General features: G+C 42.0%; 4 protein-coding genes across 4 annotated transcripts; 2 read left to right on the forward strand and 2 right to left on the reverse strand.

The window, feature by feature from the left end:
* The first annotated feature begins 267 nt into the window (after positions 1 to 267).
* Positions 268 to 2,201, forward strand: LOC137937719 (CASP-like protein 4A3). Its single transcript, XM_068782847.1, has 3 exons — positions 268 to 825; positions 1,401 to 1,536; positions 1,923 to 2,201. The coding sequence occupies exons 1-3, from the start codon at positions 347 to 349 to the stop codon at positions 2,112 to 2,114; spliced, it is 807 nt and encodes a 268-aa protein (XP_068638948.1). The 5' UTR covers positions 268 to 346; the 3' UTR covers positions 2,115 to 2,201.
* A 459-nt stretch (positions 2,202 to 2,660) lies between these two features.
* LOC137937713 (2-methylene-furan-3-one reductase-like) lies at positions 2,661 to 4,731 on the forward strand. The gene is made up of 4 exons (XM_068782840.1): positions 2,661 to 3,117; positions 3,394 to 3,717; positions 3,885 to 4,044; positions 4,250 to 4,731. The coding sequence occupies exons 1-4, from the start codon at positions 2,698 to 2,700 to the stop codon at positions 4,513 to 4,515; spliced, it is 1,170 nt and encodes a 389-aa protein (XP_068638941.1). The 5' UTR covers positions 2,661 to 2,697; the 3' UTR covers positions 4,516 to 4,731.
* A 4,066-nt stretch (positions 4,732 to 8,797) lies between these two features.
* On the reverse strand, positions 8,798 to 9,280 carry LOC137937384 (uncharacterized). The gene has a single exon (XM_068782448.1). It carries the CDS (start codon positions 9,278 to 9,280, stop codon positions 8,798 to 8,800), a length of 483 nt encoding a protein of 160 aa, XP_068638549.1.
* Positions 9,281 to 13,271: 3,991 nt separating this feature from the next.
* Positions 13,272 to 15,202, reverse strand: LOC137937385 (RNA exonuclease 4). Its single transcript, XM_068782449.1, has 7 exons — positions 15,168 to 15,202; positions 14,658 to 14,809; positions 14,427 to 14,557; positions 14,126 to 14,343; positions 13,834 to 14,040; positions 13,619 to 13,699; positions 13,272 to 13,524 (listed from the first exon to the last, which is right to left on the reverse strand). The coding sequence occupies exons 1-7, from the start codon at positions 15,200 to 15,202 to the stop codon at positions 13,272 to 13,274; spliced, it is 1,077 nt and encodes a 358-aa protein (XP_068638550.1).
* Between the last annotated feature and the right edge of the window lie 3,029 nt (positions 15,203 to 18,231).

Consider the following 18,231-nt stretch of genomic DNA (forward strand, 5'->3'; position numbering starts at 1 on the left):
ATATTTACGAGTCATCCTGAGTCATCGAGACCGAATCGGCAAAGACCGGTTCGGGTTTGACAGCTTACACTTAGGCAGTACAGTCGTCTTTGTGCTTTCCAGGTGTCCATGAAGGCTTAGTAGAAGCAAAGCAACGCCACAAAAGAATCTTGCCTGAGGTGGGCCTTGACACGAAAGTTAGTAGCTTTTTACTCCTACACGCACAACCAGACACCTTCGATTCCAATCTTCACTCCAAAGCGCAAGTGTTCTGTATACATGTGTAGGCCCGTAAAATAGATGCCTCGGCTTCTTTATACTGCCATTGACTCAACCCACCAACTCTTGCTAACACCGCCGGCCTGACATGGATGCCATTCGCCGATCGGCTCGGGAGCAAAATAGGTCCCCGCCGCCGGTGGACAACCCTCCGTCGAATCATATGGAGGAGTCCCCAAGGGTATCTCCTGAAAATCCTCTCTCTCCGGCGATCCGGAAAATAACTGTTCAGGAAGTTCTTGCTTTACCTCAGCCGCCACAGGCGTCCAACCGCACGGTGAGGGACGAGCTGGGCCTTTCTACGCTCTCTGCTCCTGCTGTGGTGAACCGGGCCAACAGAGAGGATCTGCCGGCCGCGACGAAAGTGGAGGCACCGTCTGGCGACCGGAGATCGAAGGTTGTATTGGGGATTCTGCGTCGATCGAGGAGAGATGCAATGTTGAAGAGGGCGGAGCTAGGGTTTAGAATCTGTGGCCTTCTTTTCTGTTTGATCTCCTTCTCGGTGATGGCCGCGGATAAGACTCGGGGATGGGCTGGAGATTCTTTCGAAAGATACAAGGAATACAGGTATTCAAGACACCTACTTAACTCTTTTTGTTTTTTGTTTTTATTTTTTATTTTTTATTTCGGCTCGGAAGTGGATTGTCATATTTCATTTGCTTCTGGTTTCGATAAAAAGTCCAAGCGTGGAATTTTGGACTCAAGAGAAAAAGAGAGAACAGATAATCGTTACTAATAATCGCTCCTATGCTGATACTGTTAGGGATTATGCTGATAATCCCATATACTTTTTTATTTTAAAATTTTATAGGAAATTTCTCATCATTTGCTCTGAACTTTTAGTTCTGATTCATGATTTTGTTTGATTCATTTCTTTCTATTTGTTGTGCTGTGGATAATTCGCAGTTGCAGAGATGTTCGAATGTTATGTATTTACCCTTCTGCCTGTTTTCTTACTATTAGAGATTGAGAACATGTGATTCGGTTCGTCACTTTTTACTTTCCAGTATTATCTTATGCTTTCGCTTGTTCTTTAACTAAAGTCTTCATTTGCATTCGTGAAACTTTTCCCTTTCTTTTCATTTATGTTTTAGTAGTTTATTACATCTTCTTTATTCGGTGAACAATTTGTGAATGGGCAGGTACTGCATATCGCTGACCGTAATTGGTTTCGTGTACTCCGGCTTCCAAGCTTACGCACTCGTTCACCATTTGGTCACCGGGAAGTACCTGATCCAGCATCCCTTCCGTCGATACTTGGATTTCTCGTTGGATCAGGCAAGTATCTTTCTAATTTCGAATTTTCAGTAAAGAAAAAGCAGGGGGAGAGGGGTCCATCATTAGAGCTGACTGGTGGAATCCACTGCCAGGAAGTTTGTGTTTGTTCCTGCTGCTTGTCCTGTATTCCTTATCAGGTGCTTGGATAAAAAGGATCATAAGAGTTAGTGTTATTTTATTACGATAATCATTGAAGATCCTTCCGAACGAAGAATTTCCAAATGGGTATGATTTGCAAAGTTTTACTAACCAGCAGAGCAGCAAATCATCCAATTCCTGGATACCGATGGATTGATCTTTTTGTTTTCTTCGTTTCGCAAAAGTTCGATCATTGATGGTTTCGACCATTATGAATAGTGTTTGATGTTTCCTGTGAATGATTGCAGCTACTGGCGTATCTGCTGATATCAGCTTCGTCGTCAGCTGCAACTCGGACTGACGAGTGGGTCTCGAACTGGGGTGAGGATGAATTCACGAAGATGGCCAGTGCTTCCATCGGGATGTCGTTTATGGCTTTCGTATCCTTTGCTCTGAGTTCGCTAATATCAGGCTATAATCTCTGTAACGGAAGTGTATAATACAGAATTCAAGACTTCGTAAGCCAACGTTTGGTTTGTTGTACAATGAGGTTAGACAAATGGGCTTAGTTTAGTAGGTAATATAAACCCCAAGTCTAAGTTGACAGGAGCCTTTTCTAGAAGGAAAATGTTTAAAGAATAGTCTGATATGGATTAACGAGTACAAAGATCTTGAATTTATAAATTTGTTAGTTATTTTAGGATAATTTTTTTACTTAATTTTATATGTGGGAGAGTGTTTCCGCGTCCCTTTTTTTAATTAAAGTTATTTTAAAAAAGTTAAACTAATTATAATTATATTATTTATTTTTATTATATTATAATAATAATATTTATCATAAGTAATTATTAAAAACAGTACTAATTATGAAGCTTAGCTTGCATAAGAAAGCTTAATTAGGTAAAGTTAAGTACGCTTCTTCTGGAACGTTCGCTCTTGAGTCCTAGCCAAAAATCCGAAAAGGGTGGCCACCCACGTGTCACCACTTCACAGGGTGCTGCGACACTGCCTGCCTGGTGAAGCCTATTTACACAGCGCCTGGACCCTGGCGAGCAGAATGCAGATAAGCAGTCATAGGGGACAATGGAAGCCATTCTCAGCACCGCCATTTCTGCGCAATTCAACCCTTTGCATCGGTCGGTCGCCTCCAGGAGACCCTCTTTAGGTTCCTCATTTCTCTCCCTAACACCCCTTCACCAGCATTCTAGCGACAGCTTGGCTTCTTTGGGCAATCAGCTCTCTGTTCGTACCTTCAGGATCTCTGCAAGTTCCCGTGCAGCCTCGGCTTCAGACACTAAGGCCAGTCCCACTATTCCTTCCGTGATGAAATCTTGGACCTACGGCGAGTACGGCGGCGTTGATGTGTTGAAATTCGATGACAATGTTTCGGTGCCTGAAGTTAAAGAGGATCAGGTTTTGATTAAGGTTGTTGCGGCAGCACTTAATCCAGTTGATGCGAAGAGGAGGCAGGGGAAGTTCAAGGCCACCGATTCACCTTTACCCGTACGTTGTCTTCCTCTTTCTCCCCCTTGGATTTATTTTTAATCTTTATTCTTTAATCCCGTTGATCTTTGTTGGCATTTTGGTTACTCAACTAACTATGATCAACTGTTTATGGTGGTGAGCAATCGTCTGGCTGCGACATACTCTACTTCTCCAACAATCTGAATTGTTTTACTTCAGTCATTCAAGAACATTCGGTTGTCTGTTCAAGAGCAAAGGAATTGTAAAACTAGTTTCTTTTCTGTGGATTTCTTTCTTAATTTGGGTTTTCTGTAGACCGTTCCAGGCTACGATGTGTCCGGAGTAGTTGTAAAGGTGGGAGGCCAAGTGAAATCCCTGAAGGAAGGTGATGAAGTATACGGGGACGTAAATGAGAAGGCCTTGGAAAACCCAAAGCAATTTGGATCCCTTGGTGAGTATACTGCGGTTGAGGAGAGACTTCTGGCTCTTAAGCCAAAGAATCTTGATTTTGTACAGGCTGCTAGCCTTCCCCTTGCCATTGAGACCGCCTATGAAGGTCTCGAAAGAGCTGGATTTTCTGCCGGTAAATCACTTCTTGTTCTGGGTGGGGCTGGTGGTGTAGGATCTCTAGTAATCCAGGTAAATTTTCACGCACCGAACCCACATTTTTGTTGTATTTAGTTTCAGACTTTCAGTTGTGCTCTTTTCCACATTGGAAGAGAAAATAGTGCAGAGTTTGGTAGAGTTCATCGGTTCTCGTTTCAAATAGTTAGTATATTGACAGCTCCTGGCTTCATTTTGGTCAGCTTGCAAAGCAGGTGTTTGGTTCATCCAGAGTTGCAGCTACGGCCAGTACTGGAAAATTGGAGCTTTTGAGGAGCTTGGGAGCAGATTTGGCCATTGACTACACCAAGGAGAATTTTGAAGATCTACCAGAGAAATTTGATGTTGTATATGACGCAGTCGGTAAGCTCGCCTCTCGAAATAAGATTAACATCATCGAGTTGTCTATCTTCAAGAAAAACGTAAAGAGCAGAAACGTTTTTTTTTAAAAGAGAAACGGTGCCTCCATCAGATAAATTCAATTAATTATATGGGTCAATTTCTAATGTTTTAGCACCAGAGAAAGAAAGAACTTGAAGCTGATTCAGTAGTTAATAAAACTATGCAGGACAGGGCGAGCGAGCAGCAAAAGCCGTGAAGGAAGGCGGTAGCGTGGTGGTTCTGACCGGGGCGGTCACTCCCCCAGGCTTCCGGTTCGTGGTCACTTCCGACGGGTCTGTTCTAGCTAAGCTGAATCCTTACATAGAGAGTGGAAAGGTGAAGCCGATTCTGGATCCGACTGGCCCTTTCCCTTTTCAACAGGTACCGGAAGCTTTCTCTTATCTTGAGAAGGGGCGAGCAACAGGAAAGGTTGTCATCCATCCTATTCCATGAAGTGCGAGAGACCATTAATTTCTGGGGAAGCTTCCACAAATTACACGAACTTCTCTTTGAAAAATGTAGAATAGCTTGTACAGCTGCAGAGCTTTCTACTCGAAAAGAATGAGTAAAATAGTTGAAATTATATAAATGGATTCCCCACCTCGAATGTACTCTTCAAAATCTCTCTTCTGCACTGTCTAATAGAGGAATTGGCTGTGGATTTTTAAACTTTCCTGGGCTTCTCAGAAGGGTAATGTCCCTGAGAATTCTGGACCTTTTCCCTGTTTAATTACTTGCTTTAGTGTTTGTTGGAGTAGAGAATTTTATAAATGTGGAAGTGAACCTTTGTTCAGTCCTGTAGAGGAAAGCCCTGCGCTTTAATCAAGAACAATGGGGAACCATGAAGGGTAGTATCTCTCACGTGGATTAAAAACACTATTCTTAAACCATTCAGGAAGAAAGAATTCACAAGGAAGAAATTAGACCGAGACAAGCGACGAACCTCCGAATATTCTTCTTGTTTCATTCTTTAGTTCTGAAATTTCCGTATGAATCCCCCTCTCCTTCTCCTTTCCAAGCTGTCAGCAGCTTCCCTGTCCGGCGCGAGTGTTTTTCTTCGAATGGCGGAACAGCCGTCGCTGTGATATTCTCTCCTCGCAGCAGGCCTAGATCCGATACGCTCTCCGGAACGCCAGGCGGCTGCAAGTGATCTTCGTCATGGGGTTTGAAAAGATTTGATAAAAACTATCACACATAAAAGGTGGTGGGGGTGTTGACCATGAATTTATAATCTTTACAATGCTATATATAAAATATTATAATTAATCTGAAACGGAAATTATACAAAGAATTAGCCTGTAATCAGGGTTAATTATCTTCAATGGAATATACAAAAATGGAGCCTTGAATTAAGGTGACATATCTTCAACAACTTTGAATCAAGGCGATGTATCTTTAACAGTATCTTCAACATCCCCCCGCAAGCTGAGCGTCGGATTGGAATGAACATGAAGCTTGGATCGAAAAAATTCAAAAAGAGGTCGAGGAACACTTTTGGTGAAGATGTCAGCCAGACAACAAGTTCCTGAAAAAAATGGTAATCTAATTCAACATGTTTGACCTGCTTGTGGGAAACAGGATTGGAGATTAAGAAGATAGAACTTTTGTTGTCGCATAAGAGCATGGGTGGCTGTGGAACTGGGACCTTGAGATCATGCAGAAGATGCGTAAACCAAAGAAGTTCAGCAGCAGTCATAGTTAGGGCGCGATACTCAGATTCATAATTAGAGCGGGAGACAGTAGGTTACTTCTTTGCACTCCAAAAAACGAGATTGTTACCAAGATAAATGGAGTAACCTGATGTGGAACGACAAGTATCGGGCAGCCAGACTAGTTAGCATCCGAATAAGCGACTAGCGCACTGGGAACATTGGATGGACGAAAAATAAGGCCAAAATGGAGAGTGCCCTTAACATAACGGAGAGTACGCTTAACAACAAGAAAATGATCTTTAGTAGGGGTGTGCAAAAATTGACTGACAGAATTAACAACATTAGCAATATCTGGGCGCGAAATGGTCAAATACTGAAGGGCGCCAACCAGAGACCGATAGAGAGTAGGATCAGAGAAAGGAGAACCATCAGCAGACAAATGTTGGGAAATAACCATGGGAGTGTGAACATGTTTGTTGTTGAGCAACTGAGCGCGAGTGAGAATATCCAGAGCAACATATTTTAACTGACTGATAAATAGACCATTAGAAGTGGGCGAAGCTTCGAGACCAAGAAAGTAACTGAGGAAGCCCAAATCCTTGGTAGAAAACTCAGAATGAAGCTTATGAGTAAAGTTGTCAAGCAGATATGGATTGTTGCTAGTAACAATAATGTCATCAACATAAAAAAGCAAATATTTAGCTAGAGTGTTGATGAAAGACAAGGGGAGAGTGTCGGTGCGGCTACAAGAAAACCCAAGTGTGAGAAGAAAGGAGCTGAAACGCTGAAACCAGGCACGAGGTGCTTGCTTGAGGCCATAGAGAGCTTTCTTTAACAGACAAACATGAGTGAGAAAGCGAGGATCAATATACCCAGGATGTTGTTCCATATAAACATGTTCAATAAGGTTGCCATTGAGGAAGACATTCTTGACATCAAGTTACCGAAGAGGCCATTTATTGGTAACAACAAGAGAAAGCACAACACGGACAATGGTAGCTTTGACAACCGGACTGAAAGTGTTAGTGTAATCGAGACTAGGTACCTGAGTATAACCTTTGGCAATAAGGCGAGCATTGAGACGCTCTATAGAACCATCTGGCAAATATTTAGTGCGAAATACCCCTTTAGAGCCCACTATGTTGGTGTTGATAGGACGAGGAACCAAAATCCAAGTGCCATTTTGTTGCAAAGTTTTGAACTTCTTCATCCATGGCAACAAGCCAAGCAGGATTCTTAGCAGCAGATTTGAATCCTTTGGGTTCGGTGGAAGTAAGAAGAGTCGGAATAAGTCCAGAAGAACCCAAGACACTGAGATGCGCTGGATGACGAGGCTTGAAAATACCAGCTTTAGTTTGGGTAATCATAGGATGAGAGCCCAAGGGAGAAGGCGGATGAGCAGCGGTCTCAATAAAAGGCGGACTAGAGGCCGAGGGTGGCAAAGAAGCACCTGCAAGAGGATTATCAACCTGCACAAACTCATCCAAAGGGTCAGAACAAATATTACACGGGGAGGAGTTGGATCGAGGAATGTGCGGGGAATGTGGAGGAGGGGAAGGGGTATGTGGCTCAATATGATGAAGACGTGGTTCCAAGAAATTGGATATGTGAAGAGAAGAGAGTGGTTGGGTTTGGGAGCTAGGGATTGTAGGAAAGTGAGTTTCATCAAATTGAGCATGCCGGGTGATATATAGCAGAGAGGTGAGAGGATCAAGATAACGAAACCCTTTGTGAGAGGGACTATAACCTAAGAAAATGCAAAGAACACTGCGGGGAGAAAGTTTGTGAGGCATATAATCACGCAAGCAATGATAAACATGACAACCGAAAGGATGAAAATTTTTATAATTCGGAGAGTAGCCGTATAAAAGGTCAAAAGGTGACTTACCTCCAAGAAATGGAGTGGGCAACCAGTTGATGATATAAGCTGCAATGCTGAAAGCGTCAACCCATAAGTGAGAAGGAAGATGAGAGTGGAAAAGAAGTGCTAAGCCAGTCTCAGTTAGATGACGATGTTTTCTTTCAGCCCGACCGTTTTGAGCAGGAGTATATGGGCAAGAGAGTTGATGATGAATGCTAGAAAAATGTAGATGGGCTTTGAAGCAATTACTAGTAAATTCGGCACCACCATCACTTTTGGAAAATCTTGATACGAGTGGAATGTTGGGTTTCAATTTTTTTTTTTGAAATTGAAGAAAAATATCAAATAAATCAGATTTAAATTTCAGAGGATAAAACCAGGTGAATCGGGAATAATCATCAATAAAAATGACATAGTAGAGAAAACCCGAAGTTAATTTGGCTGGGGAAGGACCCCAAAGATCTCAATGAATGAGATCTAACACATGAGACGACCTGCGTTCATTTTGAGAATAAGGCAAACGATGATTTTTAGCAAGTTGGCAGGTACTACATAGTTTGGGAGAAGGCAATAAAGACGTAAGAGAAAAATGTCATTTTTTATTTAAAAATGAAATAACAGAGTGATTCACATGACCAAGATGAGCATGCCATAAATCATATGAAGCACGCAGAGATTTATTTCGCAGAATAGAAAGAAAAGTAGAGTTGCCGCACTCCAGCACATAATACCCTCCATCTCTTTTACCGGTTGCCACCACTTTTCCTGTTTGACGATTCTGCATAGTGAAAAAAGTATTATTAAATGTAACAGAGAGGGGAAAATTAGAAGTTAATTTACTAATTGAAAGAAGATTTTTCGTGAGATGAGGAGCAACCAAGACATCTAATAAGTGAATATTTGGAGCAGGAGAAAAGGTACCAGTGTGGGTAATGGGTAGAGATGCACCGTTTCCTACGATCATAAAGTCCTTACCCATGTAATTTTTGGACTGATCCAAGGTAGATGGATCGGTGGTCATATGGGTTGAAGTCCCAGTGTCCAAAAACCAGTCAGCAACCTCGAATCCAGAGAGAGAACAAGATGTGTTGAAGGCTTCAACACGATTAGCCAAGGAGTCAGTCTGAGTATACCGCTGATTGTAACGATTAGCATAATGGCCCTCCATGCGAAAAATTTGGCAGCGGGGTGGACGGCGACCCTGACCAGAGTGGGTGCGTCCTCAGTTGGAAGAGTTGCGACCGTGGGAATGAGTACGACCTCGGTGGTTACCACGGGAAGCAGAGGAAGTTCCATGGGTATTGGTACGACTGCGATTAGTGGCTGTGAACGCCGCAGTGGTGGTAGGAGGCTCAAGGGACCGCTGGAACAACTCAAAACTTTCTGCTTTAGAAACTAAATCTGAAAAACAGGGGAGAGTGGTAAGAGCCATCTGAACGGTAGAAAAACTGGAAAACTCAGCGTCGAGGCCACGAAGGAACCAATGCACTTTGTCAATGTCCTTGACAGGTCTACCAATGGCATGGAGCTGGTCACAAAGGGCTTTAAAAGTACGAGCGTACTCAGCAATTGGTTTGGTGCCGCGTTTCATCAGTCGCAAATCATCCTTGAGTCGTAGTTCACGGGCTTTCGAATGATGGCTGAAGGTATTCTCCAATGCGACCCAGACATCACGAGCAGTGGAGACGCCAACAACGACAGCCATGGCTTCCTCGGTGAGAGAGAAGAGCAATAAACTGAGAAGCCGTTGATCGGCTGATTTCCATACAAGAAATGTGGGGTTGAGTATGGTAGAGGTGGCTGGTTCAAATCGAGGTGGCGGGATAAGAGTACCATCGACGTAAGCTAACAGTTCTTGACTCTCAACGGGAGGAAGAAATTGGCTTTTCTAGAGAAGATAATTAGAGGGAGAAAGCTTGATGGTGATCATGTGGATTAGAGTGTTAAAAGGAAGAAGATGAGAAGAAGATTCGGAAGCCAAGGGAGACGCAAAGCGTTTTTTTTTTTTTTTGGAACTTTGACTTTGATTTTGATCAAAGAGATAAACTAAAAAAAGTTGGGCTTCAGTCCGAAGGCGAAAAGGGTCCTGAAGGGACGATAGCTGACTCACCAGGAGGCGCAGCGACATCTTCTGTAAAGACCGAATCGAGAAGCAGCAAAGCCGAAAATAAACCGGTGGAGGAGAAACTGGCAAACGGCGATCGGACAGCGATCGATGGCAGATTGCAACGGCAAGCAGCGACGAGTGAAGGACGAACGACGATAGAGATAATGTCTTCGGTTGTAGGTTCGCGTCGGACGACAGAGAGCAGACGACGAACAACGACGGGATGCACTGCCACCGGTTCCGCCAAGAAAGCGAAGTTGTCGTCTTCCTTCAACGGCGACGATGACAGAGGCGATGAACAATGACGCCGCGGAAAAAATAAAGGGGTAGTGAAGCTCGGCAGAGAAAGAAAAAAATTTAGAATCGCTCGACAGAGACAGGGTAGAACGCTTGCTCTGATATCATGAGAAGATTTGATAAAAACCATCACACCTCGAAGGTGGTGTTGATGATGAATTTATAATCTTATACAGAATATTACAATCAATCTGACACGAAAATTATACAAAGAATTAGCCTGTAATCAGGGCTAATTATCCTCAACGGAATATACAAAAATGGATCTTTGAATCAAGGCGACATATGTTCAACAGCCTTGAATCAAGGCGACGTATCTTTAACAGTATCTTCAACAGGGTTTAGTGGCCACGACAAGAGTTAGTTCAACAACATGGCCTGCCGTGTCCTGGCGGAGGAAGACGGGGCCGCTTGTCTTCTGGGCGTGTACTGCACCGGTGGGTCCAAGCAGGACGACGATGGTCTCGCGACTAATTATCGAGGCGGCGGGAGGCATGGTGACATTAGTTGACACGCCGGAATTGCCCACCAAGAGGCTGACCCCGGCTCAAACGGAAAGCGTCTTAGGTCGGCTCGCTGGTTGCGACAACAGCGTGGTACCGGAGTGCCTGGTGGTTGTGCTCGGGTGCTCGTACATGCGCTATTCCGGGAGGCAAGTCTTGATGAAAAAGGTCATGGAGATCAGAGCAGTGCTGCGCGCAAAAAGGTGCTTCTTGTGGCGCAACGCAACCATGAATCTTCTTGGGCAAAACAACAGTATCACAGTGACCAAAGACTGAACGCATTCAAAACATAAAATTTTGTTCAAAATTGAAACATTTAACCTTCTTCAATATGTTTTGTATTTCGGTGTTAATACTATTTACATTGTGACGTTCAGTTGTTCTTCAGGCTTGCCTTTTGTGCTGCTATTAACGCACAAGAAGGCATTGAAAAAGGCAAAGGAAAAAGACGACCTGAGGGCGAAGACGGACTGCATTTACTTCATAGAGAACTACACTCCAGGCAATGCAACGACGAATGGCAACCATTCCATCTGATTTGTGCTTGCGGAGACACCCATCGTCTTCGTTATCCACAGACCGCGGATTTCAGTAGCTGAATTAGATTTGTGGGAAATGCAGCCTTGGGTTGCCTTTTTGTAACGAAAAAAAAAATCTATTTTAGTCCAGATTTGTTGCAGAACGCCACCTTTTTAAACCAGTGTAAATGTAATGCCTCCCACATAGTTTAAGATTATTCTGGTGGTGTAACTTTAAGGTCTAGTTGGAACCCTTACCAAAGAAAAAAAAAAGAAAAAAAAATAAGAATTTGATCATTATTATCCCTAAAAATAGTGAGTGAAAATGAGATAATGATCAAATTCTCCTTTTTTAAATGAGTGTAAATGTAATGCAGACGTTTTAAGTATGGTTTTCTGGTCTAGCTGTGTAACTTTTAAGGGTCTGGTTGGAACCCTTAGGAAAGAAAAGAAAGAAAATGAGAATTTAACCATTATTATCCCTAAATAGTTAGTGAAAATGAAATAATGATCAAATTCTCCTTTTTAAATGAGTGTAAATGTAATGCAAACGTTTTAAGTATGGTTTTCTGGTTTCTCCCCTCCCACATAGTTTAAGATTATTTTGGCGGTGTAACTTTAAGGGTCTGGTTGGAACCACTAGGAAAGAAAAATAAATAAAAAAATGAGAGTTTGACCATTACTATCCTTAAAAATAGTTTGTGAAAATAAGATAATAATCAAATTATCTTTTTTCACTAACTATTTTTGGGAATAATAATGGTTAAATTCTTATTTTATTTTCTTTTCCATAGGATTCCAAACAGACCCTAATCATCAGACTGATTTCGTTTCCGATACGAAATCCTAGCTCTTCAATATCCAATACGTGTTTAATCACCCATATGGGATATTGATGAAGATAATTTTAGATGAGGTGAAAGTTTACTCTGTCCTTCTACTTAGATACTTTATTAGAAGTTGGGTTCAAGGTCTATCCTTGAATGACTAGATAAATTAGGCTTTCCTTTCAATAGTGAATAGAAGCCTCCATCATCCCATGTCCTATAACAAGTAAGAGACCCCTCTTTCATCATCCCATGTCCTATAACCAATAAAAAAACCCTCTTTCTAAAATGAAGGGGAGGGTCCCTATTTCTCCTACCTCTTGCAGTTCTCTCTTGCATTGGTGAGAGAGGCAAGAAGGAATGGAAGTAGGCCTCCCTCCCCTCTCCTTTGTTCTTACTCTTGGCACACTTGTTTTTTTTTTATTTTTCTTCGTTACTTATAACTATAGTTGAAATTAGGTCAAGTGACTTCATGTTTGAAAATTAAATCTATATAATCATGATGTTTTGACCCATCTAGTACCCTATCTCAGAACTATCTAGTTTACATTGGTGCATTCAACCAAAAAATCTTTCTTTGGTATTTCTTATCAGCTAATTACTAGATCTTTTAATTTTTTTCTATTTTTACAAGTTAAATTTCACAATTTTGAATTAGTAAACATGACAACTGCTGCAAGATTTTCTATGAGTCTCCCTTGCAAATATCTCTTCTACTATTTTACCTTGTAATGTCACATAGGTAAATTGGTAAGATGGCCAGTTTTGATCTAATTGGGTTAGACCAGGTTTCACCATAAGTTGGACTAAAGTGGGATGATACCATTAGACTTATAATATATTTTTATTTCGTTAATCTTTAACACAATCCAATAGATTGGTAAATTGGCATGAAGATTTCTCACAAGTGTTTGGTCTCCACTTTGAATTCTTCCACCAACAATTTTTTTTTTCAAGTCTCTTATATTGTTTATCGAATCGAACCTGATTCAATATGTCTAATTTATGGTAGGACTCGACTAATCGGCCGGGTCATCTGATTTTGAGGTAAATCCAATTTTTATCTAAATAAGAAGAGTTAAGTCAAGAATTCTTGTAATTTTATCCCAAAATAAAACTACTAAATAGAAAATTTATCATGCAACTCAAGATACTTTGAGATGTGGGACTTTTTAATACACATACACATATGGAAGTAAGGTACATCAAGCCGTTTAAGTGCATTTATTTCATAATAAGGTGACCAGAGTACATTGTCTAATCAGTAGACTAAGACACACAGAGACATATTCATAGTAGTATATAGTCTGAAATTCACTGCATGAGAGCCCATGTCTGCAAATCTACTCTCTTATTTGATCATTTTCTATACTTGTATGCATCAAATAAGTACTAAAGCCTTCGGACCTCCAAAATGTTGGTTAAGTGACAGAACAGGAGGAGCCTAATTGTCCAGGCCTTGCCTAGAGTCCAAACACCAACAGTAGTAATCCGATCTGGAGATGTCGAGTAGCTGCTCAGGTGACATCCTCTCCAGGTCCTTCTGCCTCGAGTTCGCATAAAGGGATTTGTTTTGTGCTTCGACCCAGTAAGGATGATCCTCAACCGGATGAACTTGATTGCGCATTCTCACGTAAAGTCTCATTGCGGCCACACAGTCCTCGTAAGGGTCTTGGATTCCGGTCTGAATATCGTAGCTGTCAATGAAAGTTTTGAATCTGTTCAGCCAAGTATCTTGGAGAGTATTCATGAACACAGTCTTGAATCAGTTGGGTTTGAAGGGCTACTTACCCGAGGTAAGCTTGGGTGAGGTACTTGAGGGAGTTGCTTAGCTTGCTTGTCTTCATCAATGGTGGATATTTGGCCGTGTCCCTGAACAAGCATGTCAGTACAAAATAGATAAAGAGTCATAGCTTGCTTCTGTTTCTCTGGTCCCGTTATATATTAATTTCCTTCGATGAATCATGAGAAAAGAAGGAACTGACTATCTTCATTGAGGATCTTACCTGATTAAGAGAGAGGGATATTCAATTCCTAAACAGGCGAGGTCATGATCCAGACCATGACCCACGAGGATCCATGCTTTCCCACCCTTCGTACGAATTTTCCAGAGCGCTTCTCCGTTGCACAAGAAGTCCTGAATCTTCCTCTGAACTTGCTTCAGCGGCATTGCATCCCTGAGGTGTTCTGCTCTTATGCCCGTCGATTCATACCTTGCATGTGTTTGGAGAAATGAAGCTGATTATTTATTGAACTCTCGGTATTCCGAATTGTTTCTGAGTGTTGCTCTACGCTTACCGATAGTTTGTGATTGGAATCTGAGGTTTGATATAGGTTTGAAAGACGGTCTTTTCGTCTTCGTCAATGAGGCAGACCCTCGCACAGAGATCAAGGGTTCCGTCGCTCCCGCCGCCAACCATCTTGCACGCTAGTGCAACCACTGGTTTTCTAGTGTTGTACATCTCGTTCTCATTGGAGGCGGTTATGCTGAGCTTAGACATTTGAGATGCCAGTCCCTGCACAGTCCGGTTCAGGCTCAGCATCTCACTAACAGTTGTTCACGATTGAAGTACATAGAAGAGTATGAGGAAGAACTCACAGCTGCTGCACGCGGGAGTTGGCATGATCCTCGATGAACCCTAAGAGCATATGCGCTTTCGAGAATGCTCAAGCAGAGGTTGCAGCCTCGTGTGCTGAATATCTTCGCGCACTCGACCTTCGGTAACGGACCTGTCGGGGTACAGAATTAACCTCTGGTAAGGCCAAAAGAGAAAAAAAAAAGAAAACAAGATCATAGGCTTTGAACTGCGAAGCAAGAGTGTCGTTTTACCTATCAGATGCTCCCTGAGTGATTCAAATGATCTGCAGTGCTTCTTGCATATGCCACACATTGGTTCGTGGACAGAGTGGTAAGAGGTCTTCATGTGCTCTACCAGATGCTCCAGTTTGTTGTACTGCCTGAAGCATGCGGCGCATTTGTTCCTGGAGAAGAAACTCATTAGCCAATTTGCACGAAAATTCACAGAATTTTTCCAGTAAAACTCATCAGCTCAATATGTTCCAGTAAAACTATCTTCTCCTATCCCAGAATGGGATGGTCACAGGAGTTTTTAACTCTTATCTTCTATTTCTCTTGCAGCTTCAGATAAGCATCAGACTGTTTACGTTTCTGCTTTTGTTCAGTTCACTTTTAACTCTTATCCTGATTGAGGAGAATAAGAAGGAGAAAAAGAACATATACAGTCTTCTGATGCATGGAAGACGGAGAGGATCGAAATCTTTCAAACTAGAAAAGATGGAAGCATGGAAGACGGAGTGGATCGCAATCATGCTGATTTACCTCAGAGACTCCGATGACTCACCCCTCCCCTCCATTTGCTGACTGGTATTACTTTGGAAGAAGAGAGATCGATGTGGGAAATGTGGTGAAGAAGGAAGAGACTCTGAGGTGATTTATATGCGTAGGAGGAAGAAAGATTCCTCTGCGAGGCACCACCTTCTGATGATTTGGTCGCATCTCCATGCCAGAATGGCGTCACTTGTGTTGACTATTGTTGATATCACTGGAAGAGGATTAGGCCACAGTCGCTAATTCCGTATGATTATTGTGTCTAATTACACGATGATATTAACCACGGAAGCATGGAGAATTCCTCTCCGTTCTTCTCCTTCTTCGGAAAGACAGAAGGAAAGAAAATTTTAGAACAACCAGAAGTATTACTCTGATACTATATTGGATTTAAGAATGTAGAATAATATTTTCTGTAATTATCAAGTCCTGCATAAATCCAGAATTAAAAATAAATTAATATTTAACAATGTGAAACATGAGTTTGTCCTCGAGATTTACAAAGCATATTCAAGCTTCAAATCGTACCAATCCATCCCCAGTAAGAACCTGTCCTGGGAAACTCATCCTTCTCTCAGCCTCTCTATTTCCGGAGAAAGATTGGTCAGTCCGATTTGACTTTGAAGAAGAAAGGAAAAAAGTCAACAGTATTATCATCTTTTGACCGACCATGGTCCCATGATTTTCGGTCATCTTTAGAGATACCCAGTCTTAAAGTAGTGGGCCTTGTGGCTGCTTACGACAAACTCTACAGTTTGATTCTTTATGGTCTCATCGCTTTAGAAATCGAATGTCAAACAGAGACACATGGACACCTAAGTTCCGGTTTTATATTCATCAGGGCTTTCCGCAGTAGGCGATATCGGGATATTCTGAGCGCTCCCCTTTCAGTACGCAGGAATCGTCTTCAACCTTCAGCTCATCATTCACAGAGCACCCACTTGCTTTACCAGCAATTCATGCAATCGCAGCAACTCATAGTATCACCTACTATGTTTCCGATTCTTGTTTTGGCAAAGTTGACAAATAACCCGAGGCGGGCACTAGTTTCCAAAACGTAAAGGGAGGAGTCTGTTCAACGATTTTGATGCTGCTAATGTCTGGTTGTAGGGGTCAGTGGAGAGAAGCATCTGCCGATAAAGAAAGGAAAAAAAATGCTTAGAAAAGTTCAGTATGTGCATATTCCTATTCTTGAAATTGGACATAAAACTTGAAATTCAAAAAGAAGGTCAATACAGGAATCTCAACGAAGAACTCAAATGAAAGTTCTGATTCTCCATACATATAGTGGAAGTTCTGTCACTCCATACATATAGTGGAAGTTCTGATTCTCCTATGGTCATGAGAAAACGCCCGCAGGCAGAACATGCACCAAATATTATCCTTACGATGATTATATACCCTGGACGTCAAGGCTAGTCGCCTTTCTTCTCCACTTGCATGTCTTTTTCAGATGACCCCAATCTTCGATCGTTTGGAGAACCAGAAAAGAACATGAGGGGCCGATGATTTGCTTGTTACAGTTCGAAGGAAGAGATACAAATCTTATCCTGATAAGTGTCCTCAAAGTAAACCGCCGAGGTATAAAGAGTATGAGTTGGCTTACTTTTGAACCTCCCAGAAGAAGGATAAATGCGTATCTTCAGAGTGGAAGGAGACAAGACGGGTCTCTTTCTTATAACTGTTGCTGGGTTAAGCCAACTGCCACTGATATATTGTCCGAAACCCTTAAATCTAATACAACCATAATCTAGCTATTACAAATGGAATTAAACAGATTCTATGAGCTCTCAATGCAAACCGAAACTTGTTGATTTACCGATAATTATCTGTGACTGCAAGGTGAAAGCAAGTATACAGTATTCCTTCTCTCCCAATGGTTTCTGGAGGCCAACATCGTGGGTGTTGCCTGCCAAACTGGTTTGGGAACTTGGGACTCTTGATTTTAAGTTAAAAACCAAAGTTGTGGAAGTTTTTTTTAACTAATAATCATCTTAAGTTTACAAACCTAAACCAATGTAAGATTATTGTCACCAAAGCAGAAAACATAATTTTGGTTTCGACAGAAGCAGTTTATGTGAAAATAGAGAATGAAAGCAAATGGAACAAACTTTTTAAACTGAGAAAAATATAGTTAAACTCGTGGGCTTCCATGGCTTTCTGGTGGCTTTGCTGTGTCACCCCGTAAGTCCCAAGTTCGAATCTATAACACCAGCGGCCGAACCAGTGTTCTTCGTAGGCTAAGCAATGGATCAGTCTTAGTTCGATGCTTCTCTTCTTCGCTGTGTCTGTTAAGCTAACTCTCCTGCAACATTTCAAGATAGACGAGGAACTAAGTCACCTTTTCAAGTTAATATAAGAACCAAAATTACCTTAAGAGTTTTTTCATTTGATTTGATTTTAAGAACGCTTTCAGTTAGATTTTGGATATAAATGCTGGGTAATTAACTAATGGGTCTGGAGATCAGGCGGAGAACTTGCATTTTCCCTAATTTATGCCCGAAATCAAGGCCGAAGCCGTTACAAAGTGAGAGTGAGAATAAAGGAACCCAACTTCTCTGTCTATTATTGTAGGGCTTTTCACCAAATTACTTATTTTAAAAAACTTATTTTGATAAATGACATCACTTTGAACTTATTTTGAAAAATACCCAACTTTAACCGGTCCACTGTACATGTGTATAGTCAAAGGTGACACGTAAACTTTGACTTATTATGTGTTACCACGTCATCAGTACTGCGTGAGTAGATAGACATAGACTGCCACATCACCATTCTAACACATCATCTGCCAGGTAAGATGCCACATCATCTCACGCCACGTAAGCCCTCGTTGCTTCTTATTGTTTTCGTTATCTCTCCCCGCACGATCTTTCTCCTCTCCTCTCCTCTCCTCTCACCCTCTCACCCTCTTGCCGTGCCAGCTGCCGCCGCTCCCCACTGGTCCCTTGCTGCAGCCGCTCGGCCTAGCCCTCGATGCCCCCCTCTCAAAAGCCGTCTCTTCCTCTCAACCTAGACTTCGTCTCAGCCACATCTCTCACTCTTCTTCTCCGTT

This window comes from Aristolochia californica, unplaced genomic scaffold, assembly GCF_029961685.1.
Source record: "Aristolochia californica isolate CCGP_79_NKW_82.1479 unplaced genomic scaffold, dmAriCali1.0.hap1 SCAF_7, whole genome shotgun sequence".
Taxonomy (NCBI): Eukaryota; Viridiplantae; Streptophyta; class Magnoliopsida; order Piperales; family Aristolochiaceae; genus Aristolochia; species Aristolochia californica.